Here is a 26,443-nt window from a genome sequence, read left to right as displayed (position 1 = left end):
AGAGAACAGTCACTATGGCCTTCCTTTGTGGACTGATTCACTTACAATTTTTCTCCTCATTCGAGACTTCATTTGTGCCCTTGTCATCTACGTCAGAGGTGTAATGGTGTGTCTTCTCAACCGTCACGACAAGATGGAGAAAAGTATTCCCAGAATTCTGATACAACAGCTGTTCGAAACTGCAGTCCATTCACGAAGCACGGCAATCAGGGCTTGCCTTAGAACCGAATCTGACGAAACTTTACGTTACCGGTAGCTAAAAATTTCATGAAAACAAATGGTATTCAGAAGAAATAAAACTCCAATTATACTACTCGTCCATGATATTTATGAGACTGGTCTGTCCACAGCTAAAAATAAATTAAATGAAATTAAGAAACAATATACAAGCCAATTAACTCAAGCAAAATTGGATAACACAAAATTAATTGTAAACTCTGGTAACAAACTGTAAAACTGCCTGGAATCTGATAAATATAGAAAGGTTCAGTAACACTCAAAATCAAATAAATAATCACTGGTCAACAGCCATTTTCCGTCAAACATAAAACTAAGAAATTCTTACTAATTTCGACCTCCTGAATTCAAAAATAACAAGCAAAATGTTCCATCAGTTCGGGTTTTCGAGCTGCACAATATACTTCATTTTATATGCTTTCTATTTTTAAAAAATCACCGTATTTCGTGTGTAACTACTTTGTTTTACAAATGTGACGACCCATTTTGTGAGAAAAATATTAGTATAAGTAGGCACCATGTTACAAGCACTTGTAGAAACGGAAAATATTTTATTGTCCTTTTACGAGTTTATTTGGAGGGGGGAAACAGGTTCGTAGACGTGCATTTCTTTCACTATGAGCTTTAATGACATTACTGTAGTTTATATTTTGCAATAGACCACCTTGTCACAACGACTTCTAGAAGCGGAAATTGTTTTATTGCCCTTTTCGGTTACATTTGGAGGGGTAGAAACAGATTCGCTATATAAAATCGCTTCAGTTTACCAGGAGATTTCCGTGGTGTTAGTATTCTGTGTAAGACGTATATTCCTTTAAAGTGTGTTTTAATGATAATATTCAAATTACGAATGGTTTATATGCGGATTTGAAGGTTGTAGCATTGCTTATTGGAATACAATTAGGCTACACAAAATTTTGCTGCTTTCTGTGCCAATGAGACAGTTGCGCTCGAGATAAGTATTATAAAATAAAACGACAATCACTAGAGCCAGGGAAGAAAAATATTATACATCAACCCCTTGTACCTCAAAGTAAAGTAATTTTACCCCCTCCACACATTAAGTTAGGGTTAATGAAGAATTTTGTTAAAGGGATGAATCATAAAACTGAAGCATTTAAACAAATCCAGGAAAAATTCCCTGCTATTAGCGACTCGAAAATAAGAGGAAGTTTTCAATGGACCACACATTAGAGAAATAATGAAGGATAATCACTTCGAATCCTTGTTGGAAGGAAAAGAGAAAGCCGCTTGGATTGCATTCAAGGAGGTTGTATTAAATTTTCTGGATAACCGTAGAAGTGAGAACTATGAAGAACTAGTGCAAAATTTACTGTTGGCGTATGAAACTATGGGTTGTAACATGTGCCTGAAAATTCACTTCCTTCACTCCCATCTTGACTTTTTCCCCGAGAATTGTGACGATTTCAGCGATGAGCATGGTGAGCGCTTTCAACAAGAGATTTCAACTACGGAAAAAAGATACCAGGGCAGTGGAGTACCAATATGCTAGGAGATTATTGCTGAACTTTATCTCGTGATTTACGTGATGCACAGCATAAAAGAAAATGCAGAGAAAGAAAGCTGTAATCTTCTGAACAGAGAATATTTAACCTTATTGTCATTATATAAAGCAGTATTTTTAACAGACATAAATTCGAAAATTTCTCAAAAACCGTAACCAACAACTGTTTTTATTGTCACATTAGTATTCAGGAGGCTCAAATTATATAGAAAACATGCATCACATGCTCAGCGCAAAAAAAAAAAAAAGTTAAAATTTGTTACCCAGTGATAATCATAATATATCGCCGGAAGAGTTCAGTGTATTTTTCATTGACTCAGTGGACATAATCAAATCCAAAATTCAACGCTACGAGCTATTACTAACCACAAATGACAAAATCTCTTGTACTCTTAAATGGAGAGAGGTCACCACTGAGAAGGTATGGAACATAATAATTAATAATTGAACAGTACCAATCGAACATCTTTTAAGGCATGGATGTTTGTTCATTGCCAATGTACACCTCATTTTGTCTTCGATGAAGATCCGGCACTATGTAGATCCTATGCTTAGGGATTTCCGCCACGTATAGTCTAATTTCAAACAGCAACACGCCATTCAAAATTGGACTAATTGGTAAAATCCCGAGATGAATATGAAAAACCCTCGACATATACAATGCTGTTTAAATTTGCCGTAGTCAGAAACCAGACAATTCACTGCGCTGACGCCCAAGGCGTTGTGTCCCGCCCACCACTGATCTCCACGTAGTGCGTCCTTCTGGGGGAATCCGGCTGAAGTAGCTGAACCCGGCAGGGAGGACACAAGGTCGAGTAACTCTACACTGTGACCACCCGGAAGCCAAGTCGGGAGCTGAATGTTACCACGTAGGAAGGACGGATATAGAGTATTTGTTACGCAGTCACTGATGAAGCTTAACGAAAACAACACATGCACAGCTACAGTATAACCTACTTCAAATGATAATTTATATGACACCTGAAAGCAGAAAACTCATTCATTGCGTTTAACATTATACTTGCATAAGAAGACAGAAAGAGAGAGAAATTCAAAGCAAGAACAAATGTGATATATACATAAATGACACAATTCCCCATACATTTTACGCAATACCTGCTACCTTACTGTCATTTTACTGCTTTCATTATACGAAGTAGGGTAAACTAGGTAGTTATTGACCAGTATACGGTGATTGACCGGTTCCTTTTTTCAAGTATATTGTGAATAAACCACGATCGTGATTTCACTTTTTGCTGCATATACCTCTAGTAACAGCCCTTATTTGTGGTTAGTTGTCGCTGTTCATCCCACTGAGTTAGTGTCTGTTGTCTGAGAGGACTGAAATCGAATGGAAGTGCAACTGAACTTAAACAAGTGTAAGTAACTAGAGAAATTGCTAAGAATAATGCACGCAATAATTTATTTATTCTGCAAAGGATACATAAATTCTGGTGCTCGTTTTTACACTCACAGTGTGAGAAAAGGTATAAGGTTTCCGTCCACAGAATATTATTTTGTTAAAGTTTTTATATGACATAAAAATGCCCCGTGGTCAATCACTATAAAGTGTATGTCCGCAAACTACAGTGATTAGTCGTTCATAAATTATTTGTTAGAATAATGACCAATGTGCTTCAATTCTATATATGTTATCGGTTAAATGATGGGGATTTTTACAGGACTGATACTATATTATAATGCCTAAGCCAGGTAAAGTGCATTATACAGGGGAAGCTTTACGAAACGCTACAGAACCTGTCCGCAGTGGATTTGATTTAAATGAAGCTGCCAAGAAGTTTGGTGTCCTAAAAGCAACCTAAGCGTCCAGAAACAAATATCCCGTTGAAGGAAAAGTGTTCTTTGGTCCTCGTCCAGTGCTGGGTGAAGTCATTTGTAATAACATCAGAGAAATGACACACACTTGCTTCTGATAAGGCACAAAAGAGAAAAATGGAAGAGGAGGCAAGAGAAGAAAGGAAGCGAATAAGAAATGAAAGAAAAGGCAGCGAGAAGAGTTCTTTTCTTATTTTTTTAACATGGTTATTTAACGACACTGTATCAACTACGAGGTTATTTAGCGTCGATGGGATTGATGATAGCGAGATGGTATTTGGCGAGATGAGGCCAAGGATTCGTCATAGATTACCTGAAATTTGCCTTACGGTTGGGCAAAACCTCGGAAAAACCCAACCAGGTAATCAGCCTAAGCGGGAATTGAACCCGCGCCCGAGCGAAACTTCGGATCGGCAGGCAAACACCTTTGCCGACAGAGCTACGCCGGTGGCGAATAGTTCTTAATGAAAAAGATCAGAAGAAGAGAAACGAAACAGACAAGAAAAAAGTGAAAATTGTGAAAATGTGTTGTTCAATCACTAATAAATGAGTATTCAATAACTGTGCAGTAGACGGTCAATCACTAATAAGCGTGTGGTCAATAACTGTGCAGTAGACGGTCAATCACTAATAAGCGTGTGGTCAATAACTGTGCAGTAGACGGTCAATAACTATAAAAGTGGACTTGTTGTGTTTATTTAATTTATCTTTGCATTAAAATTTTATTTTTTCTTTTGTTTATTGATTTTGATTTGTTTCTGAATCTTCACTTGACCCAATGCCTTTAAAATTCTCTCAATAAGTTACCACTGTTTTCCGCTATTTCATTGTTTTATTACTCATTAGCTTAAGTGGTCAATCACTATACAGTTTACCCTATATAAGTATCCTAATGCTGCGAAAAGATAGTTTCAAAAATTTTCTCACAAATACAAGTTTTCGGCATCTCTGATATTTAAAAAATGGCTTTGGACACGCCATCTCTCTGTATAAGTACAGCGATTTCTCCCAATCCATCGGGTGGATTTTCTTCACACTCAGCATCTACAAACCAATTTAACCGGAAATAATGTGCACGAAATATGCAGAAGTGCCAATCTTTTAAGCGGGTTATCTATCCAGTAATTTCCGTAGTGAGCGCGGCCTCCTTTCCGGCAAAGACTGTCGAAAAAAACCAGAGGAAGAATCTGTGAGTCATATTTTATTGTTTTTACACAAGAGCAAATTAAAAGTTTCTAGACCACTATATTCTATTCTATTGTCTTCGGTTATTCTTAAAAGTTGCTTGGACCAATCAGGCTGTCATGCTGTACAATTAAACCATACAAAATTACGCTAAGTTTTTCTAATATAATGTTTGGTTTGGGATACATTTTGGTGTATGGTGCACGAAAATGTTTCATAATTTAGGTAATAGTTTAATTATATTAGGTGTAATAAAGGTAATTTTAGACTACTTTTCAAATTATATAGAAAACACAAAATCGATAAATTTGAACTTATCAGGTTTTCTCCTGGACTATTTGGTTGTGAAGCATATTAACCATAATACAAGCTTCATGTCTTATTCTGGAAAAAATACTTCATGGCATAATTTGCATCTAGCAACTATTTTTTCTGAAAATTTCTTCAAGTATAGCATTGGTGATCTGCAAAAATTCTTCAAGTCTGTCATGTTCACTTTCATTAACCAAATTTCTGAGTCTTTGAGTAAAATATTCAAAAAATGAATACGAAATATTTTTTTCTGTGTGAAATACCTACAACTTCTGTATGCTTAAGAAATTCAGTCGCAATTTTAAATTTCTTTACTCATGTACCTACATTTGCCGTGATAATTTTATTTTCCGTAATAATTTTCCCATTTAGCCTTAATGCCATTATACCACTTTACATTATAATCTTTGTGTGAGACAGACAGACAGAGACACACACACACACATACAAAACTACACGGTTTTTCAAAAGTAACGCCTCTTCTCTTGTTCAGATTGATATTGTCTATTATGTACACAGACAGAGGATTTTTCCAAAAGTAACGCGTCTTTTCTTTTTTAGATTTAGACTTATTGAAATTAAAAATACAAATTAAAATTGGATGAGGGGACTTTGGACAAAAAAAACAGATATTTTCAATCTTGTATGAGAAAGGAATATTTTTGTGAAAACAAATTATTTTTGCGATTATTGGTGTGCAAATTATGACGTCATCGAGAACATTTTTTGTACCTATCATCTGAAAGAGCATTTTATTATTTTAATGTAATATTTCATTTGTTTTATTTATACAGAAAAATTGCGGTCTTTAGTTTCTAAAAAATATCAGAGATCTTGTGTGAAATATCATTAAACGTATTTTCTACATTTTTCACGAGAAAGTAAAACATACACAAATAAAACGGAAAAAAAACACACAAGGAAGATTGAGGAAAGGAAAGAAAGAGCGACACAAAAGTAACAAATATAGAAAGTAGAGAAAAGAAAAGGAAGAGAACAAACGGTTATGTTATGTCGAAATAATACCTGTTCTTTTTTATGAAGGACAACACACAACACAAAAGCTATTACTTAAGGTACCCTGACCTTTAGCTTACTTCTCCGTGACTATAGGGCGTTGGTCTGGGAGGTGGGTTCTTAATTTCTTCACACTATCTGGAGCGATAAGGAAATGTGATGGTTAACCTCTGCGTCATATACACAACCGAAACAAAGGATTTACAGCCGCTATTGGAAATTCGTTGACTTCCGCTACCGGAACTGACAACCTGATATTTTGCCCAAGGATCAGGTGAGACTGAAGGCCTCTATGTTACTGATCCACTGCGTACTGGAGTCGTTAATTATTGTGGCATGTGTACCTATGGAGGAGTTGATTTTAGGAACCATGTTCTGATGACCAAAAATATTTCTAACGCTTACGTGGGTATGAACACCACGTCACAAGGCTAAGCTACTCAGAAGAGCGCTAACATCAGCCAAAAACCACATAGTAGGAGGTAATTGCCATATGATTGATTTTATACACATCATAAGGTCACTATTCCATGCGACTTGCAGTACGGCGACAGTATAGTATGTCTGAGCAGTTGACTGTTCAAAGCAAATCTGCAACTGCAGCACAAGAAATAGCTTTGCTGAGGATCTCAAATTTGAAGACTGAACTCTATGCAGTATACGACAAATTTTGCACGCAGCTCTCTACCAGGGACAGGGTTATTTTGCTGAGTTTCCGTAAATCCACGAAACAGGAGCCACAGTTTCACCTCCCTCCACCGGCAGACATACTAAGAATTGTATCGCCCTTTAAAATAAACTTTAATCGACTCTGCTATTATATTTAAAATGAAAAATAGTTTATTCTTGTACTGCCGTAAAGGACAATAGCGTAAATACAAACTGCCTAATGAGGACGTTCATGCCCTAAAAATCCATTAATGTGCATACAAGATACCTTTAAAAACCGTCAAATATGCCCATAAATATGCACTAATAAATTTGATATTTCTCGATATCAAATAATAATAATAATAATAATAATAATAATAATAATACATTCATATGTACATAGGCTAAGTGTTCTGTCTTTCACTGCAAACCCAGCATTCTCCAATATTTCACATGTTCTGCTTTCCTCTTAGTCTCCGCATATGATCCATATATATATATATATATATATATATATATATATATATATATATATATATCTTAACGTCTATCATCCGATGTCTTCTTCTGCCGTTCACCGTTCCTTCCAGTACATCCTTCAGTAGGCAGTTTCTTCTCAGCTAGTGTCCGAACCAATATCTTTTCCTCTTTCTGATCAGTTTCAGCATCATTCTTTCTTCACCCATTATTTCCAACACAACTTCATTTCTTATTGTCTGTTCACTTCACACGCTCCATTCTTCTCCATATCCACATTTCAAATGCTTTTATTCGTTCCTCTTCATTTCATGTTTCTGCTCCATGCAATGTCATACTCCACACAAAGCACTTTACTAGTCTCTTCCTCAGTTCTTTTTCCAGAGGTCCGCAGAAGATGCTCCTTTTGCTATTAAAAGCTTTCTTTGTCATTGCTATCCTCCTTTTGACTTCCTGGCTGACATGAGACGACCTAATATTTAATAAAAGACAATCTGTCATTAGCCTAGTCCACTATCCAGGTCGTGTGACTGACCAGATCTGAGCGCCGTGTAAGTCGTGTTATTGTCAGTTTGTCAGAAGTAGGAAACACAAAAGCTTCACAATGAAACGCCCACTGCAGGCATTGACCTTTACTCACAAGTCAAAGCGAACCATCTTGCAGGTGACGTATTAAGGCAACCTCTGTGTATTCTGCTTTACGTAAGTGCATTGTTAATACGTCCTTTGGTTAATTGGAAATTCCGCGTCCTGACGCAAGACTACGAAGTGAGTGGCTCAATGTTATCTGATGGAGCGTGACATCGAGCTAATGACACGAGATCTCGATTCTTCCTGCTCACTGAGGACGAGGCAGGTTCCACGAGTCCGTCCAACATTTTAGCGGTTATTTAACAACGATCTATCAATTGAGGGACTGTCTAGCATCGGCAGAATTGTTGATAGCAGGATGGAATTTTGCAAGAAGAGTCCAAAGATCCGACATAGGATAATTAGTTGGAATGACATGGAATTTTGACAAGAAGAGTTCATAGATCCGACATGGGGTAACCGACTATCGCCTTAGAGTTGGAATGACATGGAATTTTGGCAAGAAGGTTCAAAGATCCGACACAAGATAACCTGACATTCGCCTTAGATTGAAACGTCATGGAATTTTGGCAAAAAGAGTTCAAAGATTCGACATAGGATAACCTGACATTCGCCTTTGAGTTGAAAAAACATGGAATTTTGGCAGGAAGAGTCCAAAGATCCAACATAGGATAATCTGACATTCGCCTTTGAATTGAAACAACATGGAATGTTGGCAAGAAGAGTCCAAATATCCGACATAGGGTAACCTGACATTTGCCTTTGAGTTGAAACAACATGGAATTTTGGCAAGAAGAGTCCAAATATCCGACATAGGATAACCTGACATTCGTCTTAGAATTGGAACAACATAAAATTTTGACAAAAAAGAATCCAAAGATCCGACATAGGATAACCTGACATTCGTCTTTGAGTTGAAACAACATGGAATTTTGGCAAGAAGAGTCCAAATATCCGACGTAGGATAACCTGACATTCACTTTAGAGTTAGAATGACATTGAATTTTAGCAAGAAGAGTCCAAATATCCAACATGGGATAACCTAACGTTCGCCTTAGAGTTGAAACGACATGGAATTTTGGCAAGAAGAGTCCAAATATCCGACGTATGATAACCTGACATTCACTTTAGAGTTAGAATGACATTGAATTTTGGCAAGAAGAGTCCAAATATCCAACATGGGATAACCTGACGTTCGCCTTAGAGTTGAAACGACATGGAATTTTGGCAAGAAGAGTCCAAATATCCGACGTAGGATAACCTGACATTTAGAGTTAGAATGACATTGAATTTTGGCAAGAAGAGTCAAAATATCCAACATGGGATAACCTGACATTCGTCTTAGAATTGGCACAACATAAAATTTTGACAAAAAAGAATCCAAAGATCTGACATAGGATAACCTGACATTCGCCTTTGAGTTGAAACGACATGGAATTTTGGCAAGAAGAGTCCAAATATCCGACGTAGGATAACCTGACATTCACTTTAGAGTTAGAATGACATTGAATTTTGGCAAGAAGAGTCCAAATATCCAACATGGGATAACCTGACATTCACCTTAGAGTTGAAACGACATGGAATTTTGGCAAGAAGAGTCCAAATATCCGACGTAGGATAACCTGACATTTAGAGTTAGAATGACATTGAATTTTGGCAAGAAGAGTCCAAATATCCAACATGGGATAACCTGACATTCGTCTTAGAATTGGAACAACATAAAATTTTGACAAAAAAGAATCCAAAGATCCGACATAGGATAACCTGACATTCGCCTTTGAGTTGAAACAACATGGAATTTTGGCAAGAAGAATCCAAACATTCGCCATGGGATTATTTTATTAGTCTTAAGAGCTGGGAAAATCTCGGAAAAATCCAAAACAAGTAACCAGCCAAGTGGAACCTGAGCCTAGGCAAGAGCTCCTATGTTGGACTGGTTTCCTAAAACGCACATCGAGTTCTGCTTTTCAATCCAACGTTTTTGGATATCAACTTATTACTCCACAGTTTCTATAGTTAAAAGATCATTAAAACCATCTACATAATCTCATATAAAAGTGAAAGAGGATGTTCCGCATTCTTCCCCGCTCCCAACTATACAGCTTACTGTTATTTTCGTAAGAAAGCCTAAGACGCAAAAGGGTGATAACTAAGGCCACGCGCGAACTCATCTCGACAGTTCTCTGCTCCTTTCCCACGACAAGGAAGAATAATTCGAAGGGCACAGAGATGAAAATGAGAGAGAGCAAGTGGACAAATCAATTCCTCATTCCCATAAATCTTGATGCTAACCAATGCCAAGCAAGAAGCGCTCACAACTGCCGCATTATTCAGCTCTGATTACCCACGAAGAAACGTGTGAATCGGTAGTCACTCATGACCCTATCTGTCACTAGAATCTCTGGTGACGGAGGTTCTTCTATTTCCCGGTTTAGAAAAAGCGAAACACATTACTAGAATGTTTATGATTATGATCAACCATTAAAAATACTGTAAGTTACTATTCAAATAACACTATTATGGTCATCGGTTAACAACAGGCCAACGGTACTTTTTTAGAGGAGGGACGTTCGAAATTGGAAATCCTGTATAAGATCCTTGTATCCTCGCAAGATGAGCCGAATGTGAAGTATGAAGAGACAGGATGTGCCAACTGGGATCCTTGTAATAAAAAAGTTTGATATAAAACATAAAAATAAAGAAACTGCAACACATTGTGCTATTCGGAAAGAAGAAAGCTGGACATTTTACGCATCTCCTGCTGAGGATCTTCGATATAATCTGGAGTAAATTGTCGATACACAACCGATAATCATATTTGCAGGGAATATTTTTAGTTGGTTATTTAACGACGTTGTATCAACCACTCGGTTACAAAATGTTACAGCGAAAGCATCTTCAACATACTCTAGTGAAGTTTGGACTCTCAATGCAAAACATAATCGACAACTATAAGCTGCTCAGGTTTTTATGCCCACTATTAGGTCTCACACGATTGGATAAAAAAAAGAAATGTAGATACACGAAAAAAATTAAAGGTTTCAAATATATTGGTAGACATAAAATAAATTACCAACTCCAGTGGCTACAACACGTTCAACACGGCTACCAAAACTGGTTTTGTAACATCAGCCTAGAGGACATAGAGATCCAGAACGACTTAAGCAGCGCTGGATTGATCAAGAACATTTATCTTGAGAAAGATAGAAACAGGCTCAAAGGAACTTACTTAGTCTGTAAAGTTCATGATGATGAAGTACTGCAAAGCAAGACGCATGTATAGTTACAGGCTGTTTATGCAGCCATCGCTTATGTATGGCTTATTAGTAAAGTTTTTTGTCCCAACTTTACATAAGCCTGGAATATAAAAATGTACACGGTTTATTAGTAAAGGTTGGTCCACAATAAACCGGGAACGGAAACGACAACGAGAATGAGAACGGAAATAATGTTAAAATAAATTAATTGAAACGTAAGCATTAACAATAGTTAATTGTGAAAGCTCACATTTAAGTATATTTATTTTAATAATATTTCCGTTCTCGTTGTCGTTCCCGGTTTATTTTGAACCAGCCTTAAGACTGTGTATTTAGAAAGGAGCATTTTTATGGAAACAAAATATTTTCGTGACTTGTTGGGTGAGTTACGACGTTATCGATAACATTTTTAATGACATCCTATAGTTTTTTTTAATATAAATTAATCTGAAAGAGCATTCTTTATGCAATACTTCATTTGTTCCATACAGAAGCACTATGGTTACTATCACGGTAATAATTTTATTATTGGTACATTTTGTTAATCCCTGTGTTACGAAAGCAGTTTTATTGATGAAATCAACGTACAAAATGTCAACAGAAAACGATAGATTGATATCCTGATAATGGTAGGATTTGATGATAGAAGACGTACACAACAGATACGCACACTTTTTAACATACCCGTCCAAATCGGCCAGCTATTTCTCCATCAACTGTAAGTAGAATAGAAGCGGAATTCAGAGAATAGACATGTCAGAGATATACGATAAAAAGATAGGGCAGACCGCCCACTGACAACGATTTGAAACTTGACATTTTGCTAATGGTCTAAGAGAAATCACATTCTCCTCTCCGTGAAACAGAGTCTATATTAGACATCTCGAAAGCAACTGCCTGGAGAATATTGCAGAGTACTAAATTTAATATTACTCTTATAACGTCCAACCCCTGCAGGAGTTGATAGCGGACGACTTTAACAGAAAGCTGCAGTTCGTGTTTTCTGAATTTCGCTTCTGTTCTACTCGCAGTTAACTGAGAAATACTGTAGGTGGCCGAGTTTGATGCGTTTCGTTAAAAAGCGTGTCATCTCTTTGTGTGCGTCTTCTGTCACGAAATCTTATCAGTATCTCAGTTCTCTCATTTTCTGTTAAGAACTCTTGTTTCATGTTGATTTCATCAATAAAACTGCTTTCACAACACAAATACTAAAAAAATATCAACAATAAAATTGTTACCATAGTAACCAAAACCACTGTGCTTCTGTGTAAAACAAATTAAGTTAAAAACATACTCTTTCATATTCGCATTTATACGAACCTACAAATTGCAAGGAAAAATACAACTTATTTATTAATTATCCATTGTGGTGATAGGTTTAATGATAGAAGCACGAGGTACAAGTACACAATCACTCGCCTCTTTATAACTTTCGGTTACAAGTTCGGTCTTCCTTCTGTTTTAACGATGATTATCCATTGCTGCCGCAAAGGGATTTCTGCAATTTTGAAACACCGTATGTTTTCTTATGTAGGCCTACTCAATATTTAAATAATTGTTCAAATTATTTTAGTACATTCCATCTTATTAGGTACATTGTTCTCTTTTGTACCAGTTGCAATTACGTTATTTGAGAGTCCATTTTTATCAAAATTGTTACTTGCTGTCATTATTTTTGTATGTACTGCATATGTTATGTAGACTATATACAGTGTACTCCTCTCCCTATTTCACTTCCTTCTATTATTATTATTATTATTATTATTATTATTATTATTATTATTATTATTATTATTATTATTATAGTGTTTTGCATTTTCTGGCAAGACCCAATTCGAAGTAAAATACATTTGTTTACTTACTTACAAATTACTTTTAAGGAACCCGCAGGTTCATTGCCGCCATCACATAAGCCCGCCATCGGTTCCTATCCTGTGCAAGATTAACCCACTCTCTATCATCATATCCCACCTCCCTCAAATCCATTTTAACATTATCCTCCCATCTACGTCTCGGCCTTCCCAAAGGTTTTTTTTTCCCTCCGGTCTTCCAAATAACACTCTTTATGCATTTCTGGATTCGCCCATACGTGCTACATGCCCTGCCCACCTCAAACGTCTGGATTTAATGTTACTAATTATGTTAGGTGAAGAATAGTAGAATATGCTCAGAAAATAAAATTCTGGAAAGGATGAATCAATTCAATTATTTGGGGTACAACCCATCTTTTCAATCTGAAAGGGATACCTTCTACAAAATCAATAAATACGCTGAAACTATGAGCGTAATCAATAATGTTTTCAAGCCTAAAACTTTCAGAAATATACCCGTTTACGCCTGTATAATATTCTCGCATGACCAGTCCTCTCTTATGGAAGTGAGGCATGGAACTCAGGAGCTCATTAGTATTAGCAGAATCACAGCATGTAAGATGAGATTCATGAGGACTGCGGGATACACTAAATTCGATCACAAGCGGAACAAGGATATCATGAAGAAACTCAAGGCTGAACCAGTGATGGAATACATTTGGCGATACAAAAAATACTGGAAAAATCGCGTCAACAGAACGAGCAACAACACATTTCCAAAGGCAATTTTAAATTACCTCGCGAGAGTAAAAACTATTATTGACAAACTTCAAAAAAGATGGCCAGAAAACAAGTCTGCAACAGGCTACTCGGCCTAATTGTCAGGATGATGATGATGATGATGATGATGATGAGGATGATGATGATGATGAGGATGATGATTACTACTTACAAATGGCTTTTTAAAGAACCCCCCCCCCGCTCTCGCATGAGCCCGCCATCGGCTCCTATCCTAAGCAAGATTAATCCAGTCCCTACCATCATATCCCACGTCCTCAATTCATTTTAATGCAGTATTATTCTCCCATCTACGTCCCGGTCCTCCCAAAGGTCATTTTCTCTCAGGTCTTTCAATTAACAATCTATATAACTTTATGGATTTACCCATACGCGCTACATGCTCTGCCCATCTCAAACGCCTGGATTTAATGTTCCTAATTATGTTAGGTGAAGAATACAATACGTCCAGTTCTCGTTGTGCAACTTTCTCCATTCTCCTATACCATTAATATTATTATTATTATTATTATTATTATTATTATTATTACCATACCACTATAAGCACAATGACTACCACCACCATACAACTATAGTATGTCATCCTGTAGGCATTGCTTGTTGCTGCGTTGTAAAGTCTCTAGAGCAATTATTTTTAAATTACTATTTTGAGAGAACATTTTGTTTGACTGGAAGGTCAGGCGTTACGAAAGACTAATTACTAATTAGCTTTCCGCAAGTTTGTGGCTACATGTGTATACAAGCAGCTTCTTGTATTTTCTTACAACCTTGGAGAGAAAAAAAGTAACAGTGGTTTACCTATAGAAAGAGAATGAAAGAAATAGTAATATTAATAGGATTCACGATATTTTCAGTTTATTGTCGAGTGGCCTTGCAGTAGTGAGGGTGAATCCGATTGTTTTCCATCCATACACGAGTTCCGGGTCGTCGGTTCAACTCAAGAGTTAGGTTCTCCGGTCATGGCACTCTATTTTCAATACTTGAAGCTACTGACTACTAGGAAAAAATACAAGTTAACAAAATGGACTTTGTGTAGTCAGGTAACAACTTACTGTAAGATATGTACTCGTTTCGATATTGTTTCGGTCTGTTACTTTACATAAATATCCATTTTCAAATCATCCGGAACTTATGCACATCTTCATCTTCTTCTTCTTCTTCTTCTTCACTTCCTGGTTTAGGCATTAATTGCCTGTTCCGTCTTCACTAATAGATCTAGGACCATCTCTTCCGAGGACGTCCAACATCTCTTCTTCCTCTTGGGAAGTAGTTTTGTATTCTCTTTGGTAATATACTCTCTGCCATTCTTTCAATACGTTCTTTCCATTGTTCCTTATTGTTAGTTATTTTTTATGGAGTAGATTTGCAGTTCTTCACGGATATCCTCGTTTCTTATCTGGTCCATTCTAGTACATCCCTTTACTCTCCTTAAAAACTTCATCTCAGCTGCCTGGATTTTACTTTCATGTTTAGTAGTGGTAATCCAAGATTCACTCCCATTGTTTTATAGAATTTTAATTTTGTTTGTTTGTTTGTGGGCTTTGTGGCACTTATGCACATAAGATATGTTATATTTTTTAAAAATCCATACCATGTAAATGAGACACCGGCCTACCTTTTCATTATACATTTTACACGGTAAATGAAAAAACACGTTATTTCGCGTAACCCTGAGTTTAACTCTGTGCAACTACTGTTTATCCCATCTTTCTCTTCGCAAGGCCATAAACCAACCATTATTGTAATTCAATTAAACCGAAATGATATCTACATTTTAAACATTTCGCAACAATTAAGTTCCTTCATCATGTTGAGAATAATATTTTCGTTTATAATTTACTTTAACCTGTTATTCAAAAGACTTACATACATACCTATGACTTCTAGAGAACACGGAGGTTCATTGCTGCCCTCACATAAGCCTGCTATCGGTCGCATCCTGAGCAAGATTAATCCAGTCTCTACATTCCATCTCCCTCAAATCCATTTTAATACGTATTATCTTCTCATCTATGTCTCGGCCTCCCCAAAGGTCTTTTTCCCTCCGGCCTCCCAGTTAATACTCTGCATTTCTGGATTCGCCTATACCTCCTACATGACCTGCCTGGATTTAATGTTCCTGATTATGTCAGGTGAAGAATACAATGCGTGCAGTTCTGCGTTGTGTAACTTTCTCCATTCTCCTGTACCTTTATCTCTCTTAGCCTCAAATATTTTCCTAAGCACCTTATTCTCGAACACCCTTAACCTCTGTTCCTCTCTCAAAGTGAGAGTCCAATCCAAGTTTCACAACCAGACAGAACAACCGATAATATAACTGTCTTATAAATTCTAACTTCCATTTTTTTTTTAGAGAGCAGACTGGATAACAACAGCTTCTCAACTCTCAACCGAATAATAACAGGCACTTTCCATATTTATTCTGCGTTTAGTTTCCTTCAGAGTGTCGTTCATATTTGTTACTGTTAATATTCAAGATATATGAATTTTTCCACCTTTTCAAAGGATAAATTTTCAATTTTTATATTTCCATTTCGTACAATGTTTTGGTCACGAGATATAATCACAGATTTCGTCTTTTCGGGATTTACTTAAATGAAATAATTTACAACATAACCAAATAAAATGAACTTCAGTTTTCATGATATCACTCAAAAAGCACTCCTTATAAACAGAAAAATTAGGCTACTACATTTGAGCGCATTCATGAACCATGCTGTGTAAATAACATATGTAATTAATTTTGCATAAATTCTCATAAAGTTGTTATTCGTATTATGTTTTAACCATTTCTAATTTTATCTTTCTATTTATGAAAATCGGTATTCAGAAGTGACAAATGTTAAAATATATTAGTGGTTTAGAATAAAATTCTAAGAATATTATATTATTCTGACCATTCTAAAACCAACAGCATTCATCCAAATCCACCCACCCATCACAAGGAGGATTTACAACTATTGACTACTAATCCTTCAAGAAAGGAATTCTGATATTACCTGAATAGACTTTAGCGCATGAAGGGGTGGAAACTTTGAATAAACTTGAAAGATATAAATAATTGTTTATAATTCTAAATTATTTCATTTATAGAACATTTTTTACTCCATACACACTATACAATCAATTTTATCTGACAATTTCGACGGGCCAGTACAAAAGGAAAACAAGTCAAAAATATTTAAAGTTTTGAGAAAACTGCATTTTAAAGTTTAATATTGCTGTGAAAATTCAAGGATCATTGAAATTACTCCAAATTCTAATACTGTAAGTTTCAATTAGAGTGATGTTAATTACATTTTTCACACCAATATGAAACTTTAAAATGCAGTTATCTCAAAACTTTAAATCTTGAGTTTTTTCCCTTTTGAATTGGACCGTCCATTTAATCATTGTAATTGAATGGGTTATTTATGAAAGGGCCTAAATCTTGAATATTAAATTGTTAGCAATTTAAGAAAAACTGCTTACAGGCCGAAATTTTGAAATTAAGGCTGAAATAAAAATTGTATCATAAATTCTACTAAGCATTAGAGTGTGAAACTTAGTCCTCTTCATATCTAAATCGATGTAGCTACACCCAAAGGGCAGTTATTATATTACAAACTCATTTTCACAAAATTAGAGACATAGGCCCTTTCACAAATAACCCATTCAATTATAAGATCATCCACTAAATTTCAGTTGGTATTTTTTTTTATTAAAATAAGGTTATCAATTAATTTTTTGCTAATAAATATATGTTATATGCAACATTCCCGTGGTCCACACCTATGGAGTAACGGTTAGCGCGACTGGCCGCGAAACCAGGTGGCTCGGGTTCGATTCCCGGTCGGGGCAAGTTACCTGGTTCAGGTTTTTTCCGTGGTTTTCCCTCAACCCAATATGATCAAATGCTGGGTAACTTTCGGTGCTGGACCCGGACTCATTTCACCGACATTATCACCTTCATCTCATTCAGACGCTAAATAACCTAAGAACTTGATAAAGCGTCGTAAAATAAGATCGTGTAAGATCAGAAACCAAAAGTCGACTTCTGAACACATTCATCGCAAAAGCCTACCGTCAAATAGTGAGAACTGGCAGACGACATGCCCAAAACCATTTCTTCGATGAGTGATGCTGAAAACAACACAACAAATGAAACGAGCGAGTCAGCAAGCCACAGGTCGGATCGCTGTTTCTCTGTATAATATTTTTAACCATCTTCCTCGGAAATGAGTCTTCGTACCTGCGAAACGAGGATAGAATGTGCTATGACGTATGCTCAAGGTTATTGGCGGAAAATCCCTTCTCCCACCTGAGTACGGATATTATTTCAAGATCACATCGGAGTCTGCCGCTTCAGTCTCTAGTCAACTGCCCGCGAGGATAGTTGAGAGAGCGAGGGAGGTCCATCCTCTTCTCGGCAGACCCGAAACCTCTTCCTGTTTTCAAGTGATCTCAAAGTGTCTACGAGAACATGAGAAACGACAGGGAACCACGTGAGGACTCCCCTGCGTTCTGCATCGAAGACACGCGGATCCCTGTAAGTATAGCGATTCCTGTTATGCGTGCTTCCTTCGGAGTGAAACCACTAATGAGAGTTAAGAAAACAAGAGGTTGCGCATTGTGTTACTTGGAGCTTTCATTTGTATACGTAATGCCAGATCATTTTATTCCGTACGGGTAATTACGTCACTTCATATTGCATCAAGTGAACTAACGAAGTCTGTTGGTGATATGAATATGAATATTTATTGTCAACAGCTGTTTCATTGTGTCTACATGTAGTGATGGTCCTCACCTTTCTGAATACGGTGCCATCAGATTTATTTACATTTACATTACTTTCATTTTAACGCTTAATTTTGTATTTCTCTTATTACATTTATATTATATTTCCTTATAGTTTCCCCAAACTTAACCCCTATTACAACCTAACATCTCCTTCATCTATCATTTGACAACTTCCCTTAATATTTTCCTCCTAAATCAGCTGTACTCATGCCTCTAACACTTTTAACCTTACCTACCTTCAATATTGCCTACTACATTCTATCTTTCCTTATCTAGTATCTATACACTAATTGAGTAGCTTAGTATCAAAGGCGGACATCTGACCTTCAGATGAAATTTAGATCATGTGGATTCTTATACATTTTTTCATGCTTTTTTTTTCATATATACATCTTGATTATACAACTTTTAACACTGTATCACTTCAGAATAGGTATGATAAGTCTTTCTTGTGTTAAATTTTAACGTACCTTGTTAACATGTTTCGACCTATTTTGGGTCATCTTCAGAACTGGTCGTGGTTGGTGTTGTCGCCTCTTGTTTTCTGTGTGGGTGCGTTCGTAGTGTAGAGTCAAAGAGCGTATGTGTTTTGAAATTGTTTATTTTTTTATTTTATTGGGTTATTTTACGACGCTAGGTTATTTAGCGTCTGAATGAAATGAAGGTGATAATGCCGGTGAGATGAGTCCGGGGTACAGCTCGTATTGGGTTGAGGGAAAACCCCGGAAAAAACCTCAACCAGGTAACTTGCCCCGACCGGGATTCGAACCCGGGCCACCTGGTTTCGCGGCCAGACGCGCTGATCGTTACTCCACAGGTTTGGACGTTTTGAAATTGAGTTGTGTGTTGAGAATATCGTTGGGGTGTGTTTTCGTGTGTCTGTATATTTCATATTGTTCTAGTGTGTTGAGTTTCTGGCTTTTTGGTTGGATGTGCAGTATTTCCATGTCTGTGTTGATGTCTCTATAGGTATGGTTTTTTCAGTTATGGTGAAACTATATACAAACTCTAACACTACATTTATAAAAATAAATTGTGTTAAAATACTACAAAGAACACTGTGAAACAAAAAAGTGCCTCTAGATCAAAACTATGGAGACGACAGATGTCCGTCTTTGATATTAAACTACTCAATTATTCTATCGCCGTTACTTCTCTTAGTAACCTCTTTATAAACCCTCCACCTTTAGTTTTTACCTATTGTTAATTGTTTCATTATTAGTTCATTTCTCTTTATTCTTCCCTTTTCATCCCTTATCATTCCATATCTTTCTGCTATTATACGCTTATCTACGTTAGATCATTGTTTCATTGTTTGAAATATTTCACTACTTGCACTTAAATCTCTCACTTGTCACTTTCCTCTCTGTGTACCACTTCTGTCTCCCCAATACGGCTTGCCCTCACTTTTTCTCTCTCTCTTTCATTGCTCCCTTTCTGACTGTTGGTAATACAAAAATATTTAATTGGACCAGTTTGTGCTACCAAAGATTTTGCATTCCCTGCCCTTTCTCCCTCCATCTCGACATCAGATGAACAAATTGACACTACAAAGCTGTTGGGAAACAAGTAAAAATGGGTAGTTAATTTCGAGTTATTGGAATTAAATATCAGGTTGACTGTATTTCACTCATTTGTGCCTACAAATTTTTAGTAATGTGGGACTCTTTCTAGTCATGTTCGGTGCTCTCATTGTGAACTCAATTTGTGGACATCGTTACGGCATTAACAAATTTCAAACATCAGCTTATCATTCCCGGACCTCAGTGATAATGTGTTTACCAAGCAAGCTGAGCCATCTTCGAACTTATGTGAGGGATATGGACTGACTGTTCGCATTGAGTGTGCTGTATGTGGTATCAAGCGTTAAAGTGATGTTGCATAGGCCTACCAAAAGCGCCAAGATATATTTGTGACTGCCAGTGTTGGTACAATAGCCCCACAATACTGGAATAGGAACTGGCCAAATCATCTTGTCTTTCAATGGTAATAATACTACTGCTCTTCTTGTTAGTGGCAGTAGTAATTATTGCTCGTGAATAATACTCGTGAAATAGCAGTGACTGTGTAATGTTTATAATTCAGTTTGAACTGAAAACACTGACAAAAACAGGGACTCCAAACAAACAGTTGCTATTGGGTATGAAGTTATACTCTTATTTTGTTAAAACTGAGCGAAGAGAGCTTGTCTGTTATTCCTATACATACAATGTGCCTAATATGTCTCCTGACTTCGCGAAACAGGTGACTATGAGACGACTGATATTTCTTTTTGAATATAACTTCAAAACGTTTAACTGCTCTAAATTTTAGCTTCACCGAATAAGTTATTTAAACAGTAATGGCTCCTCCATTATTATCATATTTTTTTAATTGGTTATTTAACGACACTGTATCAACTATTCGGCTATTTTGCGTCGATGAGATTGGTGATAGCGAGATGGTATTTGGCGAGAAGAGGCCGAAAATTCGCCTTACAGTTGGGAAAAACTTCTGAAAAAAACACAACCAGGTAATCAGCCCAAGCGGGAATCGAACCCCGCCCTAGCGAATCTCCGGATCGGCAGGCAAGCGCCTTAGCCGACTGAGCTCGCCGGTAGTTGTCACGTAATATGTTTATTTTTAAGTAACAATGCAACCAGTTTTTTTTTAATAATCCAAAGAGTTTATTCTTGAAGGAAAGATTAGAATAGTCTGTCGAGATAGTCGTGAATCTACCGAACTCGTGGGGAAAAACAAAATTAAAATTTCCTGATAAATAAACTTTATAGAGCGTTCTTATAAAAAAAATACCAAATAATTGTTATATCTAAAAATCTGTGAAATTAAGCAAAAAAAAAATCTAGAAAGTCACATAATGCGTCAGTAAAAAATACAACAGACATACTGGCTATAGAAAATAGTATATTATGAAGCAAGTTCATAATGTTATACGTTATGGCACGAGTCAATTGTTAGGGAACGAGCGAAGAATGACGAATGCAATAACTGTATAACATTATACACGTGTTTCATACGTCATTTTTTGTACGACAGCATTATAAAACAATTAATAAAGAAATGGTATCAGATTTGTAATGATGGATAGTTTGATATCATAGTCTATGAAGAAAGAGATTGCTATGACAACAATGATGTATTAAATATTATAGAATGGGAAATGGTTTCATAATGTTAACTTTATGGCATAAGTTATGCTATCATAAAAAAGTCACGACGATTTAGTTGACATGGTAATATTTTACGGCTCTGGTACAATAATGTGGCATATTATGGATGATTTTCAGTGACGACAAGACTGTTTATAATGCTGGAGTGCAAAAAAAGTAAATAGTTATGTTAAAAAATCTACGAAAAAGACCAAACATGTTTAAAAAGGCCAGTTTATGATCTGTCTTCTCCATAGTTTTGATCTAGAGGCAATTTTTTAATTTACAGTGTTCTTTGTAATATTTAAGGCAATTTATTTTATAAATATAATGTTAGAGTTTGCATATGGTCTCACTATAACTGGCAACAGCATGAAAATTTGTATAAAAAACCACAGCTATCTAAATTTCGAATGAAGTCAGATGTCCGTCTTTGATATTAAGCTACTCATATATTTGACTCGAATGTTAACAAATAAATTACTAAATTCTTCGTCTTCATGCTCTTTGCCCAATACCTAACTTCGGTATCAGCCATTGCTGTTTCACTTCGTTACTTTTCACTAGATTTTTTTCTGGTCGCTTATTTAACGATGCTGGAAAAACTAATAGACTATTTAGCATTGATGAAATTAATGACGGCGGGATATTTGGCAAGATAAGGCCGAGGATTCGCCACAGAATTACCTGACATTCGCCTTACAGTTAGGGAAAATCTCGTGCATTGGGCGGGAAACCCAACCTGATAATAATCAGCCCCTATGGGAATCGAACCCACGCCCTAACGCAGCACCGGATCAGTAACTCAGACGTATTCACACATAAATCCCAAATTCTGTACGTAATACAAAGCATGTTTCTCCTTGCTTTCTGCTCCGACGATATGAATAACACATTATGAAGGAACAAGGAAATGTTGGCAGGGGAAAACGAGAGAGCTCAGAAGAAAGGCAGGTGTCCTAACACCGTCTCAGCTTACTGCAAACAACACTTCTACATGTCAGGATATGAACCCGGATCTCCCGAAGCGGATAATTGACGCAACAGATATCCTAATAGGATTACTCATCAGAGTTATTACAATTCCAGTTTCGTAACAATTGTATGTATTGAAACTATTCATCTGACAAGATCAATAAAAATGATCGCGAAGTCAAATTTACTCTGTGGAAACAAACACTGTTTAAGGTCGTCGCCTCAACGCATCGACCTCACCAATGCTGGAATTGAGTAACACGTTAACACAGAGGTCTTCAAATTATGTAATACGTGCGGAGCGGCGCATGTAATTCATTTTACAGTCTGACGACATCAATTATTTGGGTCGCATTCCAATTACCACCCACATTCACCATCATCAAACCAGTGACTAGCGCATTGGCAATGCCCTGCGTAGGGGTCGAGTTCAAATCCTGCTAGGGTGAATAAACGTGGTGACGTCACGGGTTTTCTCTGTGTACTTCTGGGGAAATACTTGGAATTGACGCCACGAACTGTTTTGGAGCAAGGTTCTTGAGGAATGAAAGAAACCGAAATGTCACAACACCTACATGCTACAAAATCCTCCACTTGACATCCGCCACATTCGTATAGGTATATAGTAAAATGCATACGATTTACGTTCCTGTCTTAAAAGGTATCATGATCGTACACAGGAAGTTAAAACATTAGGGGCAGTATTCATAGACATTCTTAGCACGGGCTACCGGTGTATGATCAGCGAACTAACGTTCTTCGTATTCATAAACCAGTGTTAGCGGTATGATATGAATCCTGTACAAGTAACCAGTCGATAGCCGCGGCTAGTTTAGCATGCTCGTAGCGCGGGCTAGCGAAATGTCTATGAATAGCACCCTAAAAAATTGCTTTTGCCATAAAAGAATTTTAAAATGAACAAACGAGGCACTAAAAATACAGGGTGGCCGAATGACAGATATCCAAGGATATTTTAAAAAAACGCTTCCTATAGCCTTCGGTTTGTTGTTTCAAAACCGGATGCTTTTCATACTGGAGGTACACGTCTACATTGCTTTCTAAAACGATGCTGAATGGTCGTAACATACTTTAAGAGGACCCAGACATGAATTTTATACATTTTCAATTTGCACAGACCTAAATATAGGTGCTACTTTTTATTTATTTCTTTTTCCTCTGGGAATGTCAAAGATATAGGCATGAAATTTTTCGTGTAGGTCCTAAATTTACCATAGTACTTACAAATGGCTTTTAAAGAACCCGCAGGTTCACTGCCGCCCTCACATAAGCTCGCTATCGGCCCCTATCCTGTGCAAGATTAATCCAGCCTCTATCATCATATCCCACTTCCCTCAAATCCATTTTAATGTTATCCTCCCATCTACGTCTGGGTTTCCTAAAGGTCTTTTTCCCCTCTGGTCTCCCAACTAAAACTCTATATGCATTTCTGGATTCGCCCATACGTACTACATGCCCTGCTCATCTCAAACGTCTGGATTTAATGTTCCTAATTATGTCAGGTGAAGAATACAATGCGTGCAGTTCTGTGTTGTGTAACTTTCTCTATTCTTCTGTAACTTCATCCCTCTTAGCCCCAAATATTTTCCTAAGAACCTTATTCTCAAACACACTTAATCTGTTCCTGAAATTTACCATAGTAGAATGAATAATATTGAAAAGTACATTGGAATTGGCTAAATGGTTTTTTCACAATAAAAAATCTTAACTCTGAATAAAATTTAGGCCTATACAAAAATTAGAACAATGTTACATTACCATTATCTCAAAAACCCCGTGGAGCTATAGCTATAAAATTTTGCATGACACTTGAGAATGGTAGGCTAGTATCATCATTTTTTGCCAGTTTCATATAATGTAGGTACAAAAACTTTCATTTCAGAAATAATTATGATTAAAATAATTAATTTGTAATAATAAAAATTCATTCATTAATTTTACATACAAAATGACCTCAATACTAGTAATTTTAGGTGTAATATAATTTCTCCCTCATTCCTGATACAAAAAAATGAGAAATTCTCCCATGTGATTAATACCTCCAGGCACATTGGCACTTTAATGCAACGTTATCGTTGTTTTAATTTGTATCCAGAATTAAGAATTTTGTTGTGAACAAACTGTGTAACGAAATTCAATATTCTTTACAATATTTATTCACTCTACTATGGTAAATGCACATGAAAAAATTGCATTCAGATATCTTTGATATTTCCAGAGAAAAAAATTAAAAAGTACATATGTTGAAAATGTATAAAACTCATGTCTGAGTCCCCTAACTCGGCCGATCACAACACCTATGCAACCTTCTCCTGCGGTGTCGACATGTTACTGAATTCGACCAAGGTCGGAGTATGGAGATATATTTGAGAGATTTCCTTTACGATGGCGCAAACCGGAAATGTTCATAATAAATAAGTTCTTTCCGAGACATTTTAGTTTGTATAGGTTTACTTTACAGCCAAACTGCCGGTATCAAAAAGGCATTAAAAATGTAAACACGAATGCAGTACGGGGAAAAAAATTACCGACAAGTCATAAAAGTATAGAAAGAGAATGTAATATCAAATATGACGCACACAATAAAATTAATGATGCATGTAGATACCCTAAAACGGGACTGAATCCAGGACCTTCCAGTCTGTAGCCAGTTGCTCTGCGAAATGAGCTACTCAGCTGCCAGGATTTAAGTAGAAAGTGAAGTTGAATTCAGTTTTTAAGAGTACTTTTTTTTAGGGTTCTGAAATAACATTTATATTTCATGTTAAATAGAATTCATGTACAGGATCCAAGTGAGCATGATTCAGAAAGTATTCAGTAACTTCTAAGTCTGGAAGCACGGAACAAAATAGGTAAAAACCTAATCAGGATCCTATCTAATTATGACGAGTCAATTTTGAGATATGTTGAATTTTTTCGCGACTTTCTTTTATATAGATTTAGGTATTGGAAACTTGTAATGAACAATCTACTTTCTCTTTGGGGCTTATGCTAGTTAGTTTCAATTAGTTTTCTTTGTTCTAACTTGCTTACACCGAACACCCCTGAATGTATTTGAGTAAAATATAATATAAGATTTACTGAGAACAAATTTCTTCAATATTCGTATTTTCCACACCAACGAAACTAACAAAGTGTCTAGCGTCACCTTAGCGCTTAAGTCGCACAGGAACTGACCAAAGACAATGTCGCATCTAACAAAATATAGGCTACGAACTGCAATTTACATGGCTCAGGTATTTGCAATCTCCTGAAAAACCCAACAATAACATGCACCGCTGTACCAGCAACCCGCATGACCGTGGCATCAACTGCAATGTCACCAGAAGTGTGTCACGTCTCTACGTCACAACATTCGCTGCTTCTGATAGTGAGTTCCTCTCTAGGCAGTCGTGACTACCTGAACCTGGGCAACTCTCACTCATGATCATGACACACCATTCAATTAGATTATTTTCATCGCTTTCAGATCATCCGATCCAGTTCTCAGTATTCTAACAATATCATTAATACTTGGCCCAATCAATTGGAGTTGCCCAAAATATTGTATTTAGGGCCAGCTGTATAATAAACAACCTCAGATTAAGACATCAAATTAATCTTCAGTTTCACTTAACTGCGAATTTTTGGTTGTATAAATAGTATCTTAGTTCATTCGTCTTAACTTCAAGTTAAATAACTGACGAATTTTCCGAAGTTAATCATATTAACTTAAGTTTACAGAAAATGTGTCATTAACAGAATAATACTTATATTAACTTGTTTGCTTTCTCTTCCTCGTAACTTGCATTGAAATACTCAGCATTAAATTTCCTCAAAAACACG

The 26,443-nt window shown here is 36.5% G+C and overlaps 2 protein-coding genes across 3 annotated transcripts in view; one reads left to right on the top strand and one right to left on the bottom strand.

The window, feature by feature from the left end:
* The window catches only part of nudC (nuclear distribution C, dynein complex regulator), a 143,515-nt gene that overhangs the window by 89,099 nt on the left and 27,973 nt on the right, over window positions 1-26,443 (bottom strand). The window lies entirely within an intron of this gene.
* Window positions 1-26,443, top strand: part of LOC138691165 (uncharacterized) — a 107,368-nt gene that overhangs the window by 70,384 nt on the left and 10,541 nt on the right. Inside the window, exon 1 of one of the 2 annotated variants that reach the window (XM_069812930.1) lies at window positions 18,036-18,225. The exons of the other annotated variant lie outside the window; for it this stretch is intronic. Coding sequence (XP_069669031.1) covers window positions 18,160-18,225 — 66 coding nt within the window. The 5' untranslated portion in view covers window positions 18,036-18,159. Of the gene's footprint in view, window positions 1-18,035; window positions 18,226-26,443 lie in introns of those variants that run through there. 2 annotated transcript variants of the gene reach the window in all.

Source organism: Periplaneta americana, chromosome 16 (genome assembly GCF_040183065.1).
Source record: "Periplaneta americana isolate PAMFEO1 chromosome 16, P.americana_PAMFEO1_priV1, whole genome shotgun sequence".
NCBI classification, from domain to species: Eukaryota; Metazoa; Arthropoda; class Insecta; order Blattodea; family Blattidae; genus Periplaneta; species Periplaneta americana.
Note: the sequence above shows the minus strand (reverse complement) of the source record. Positions and strands in the feature narration are given on the sequence as shown.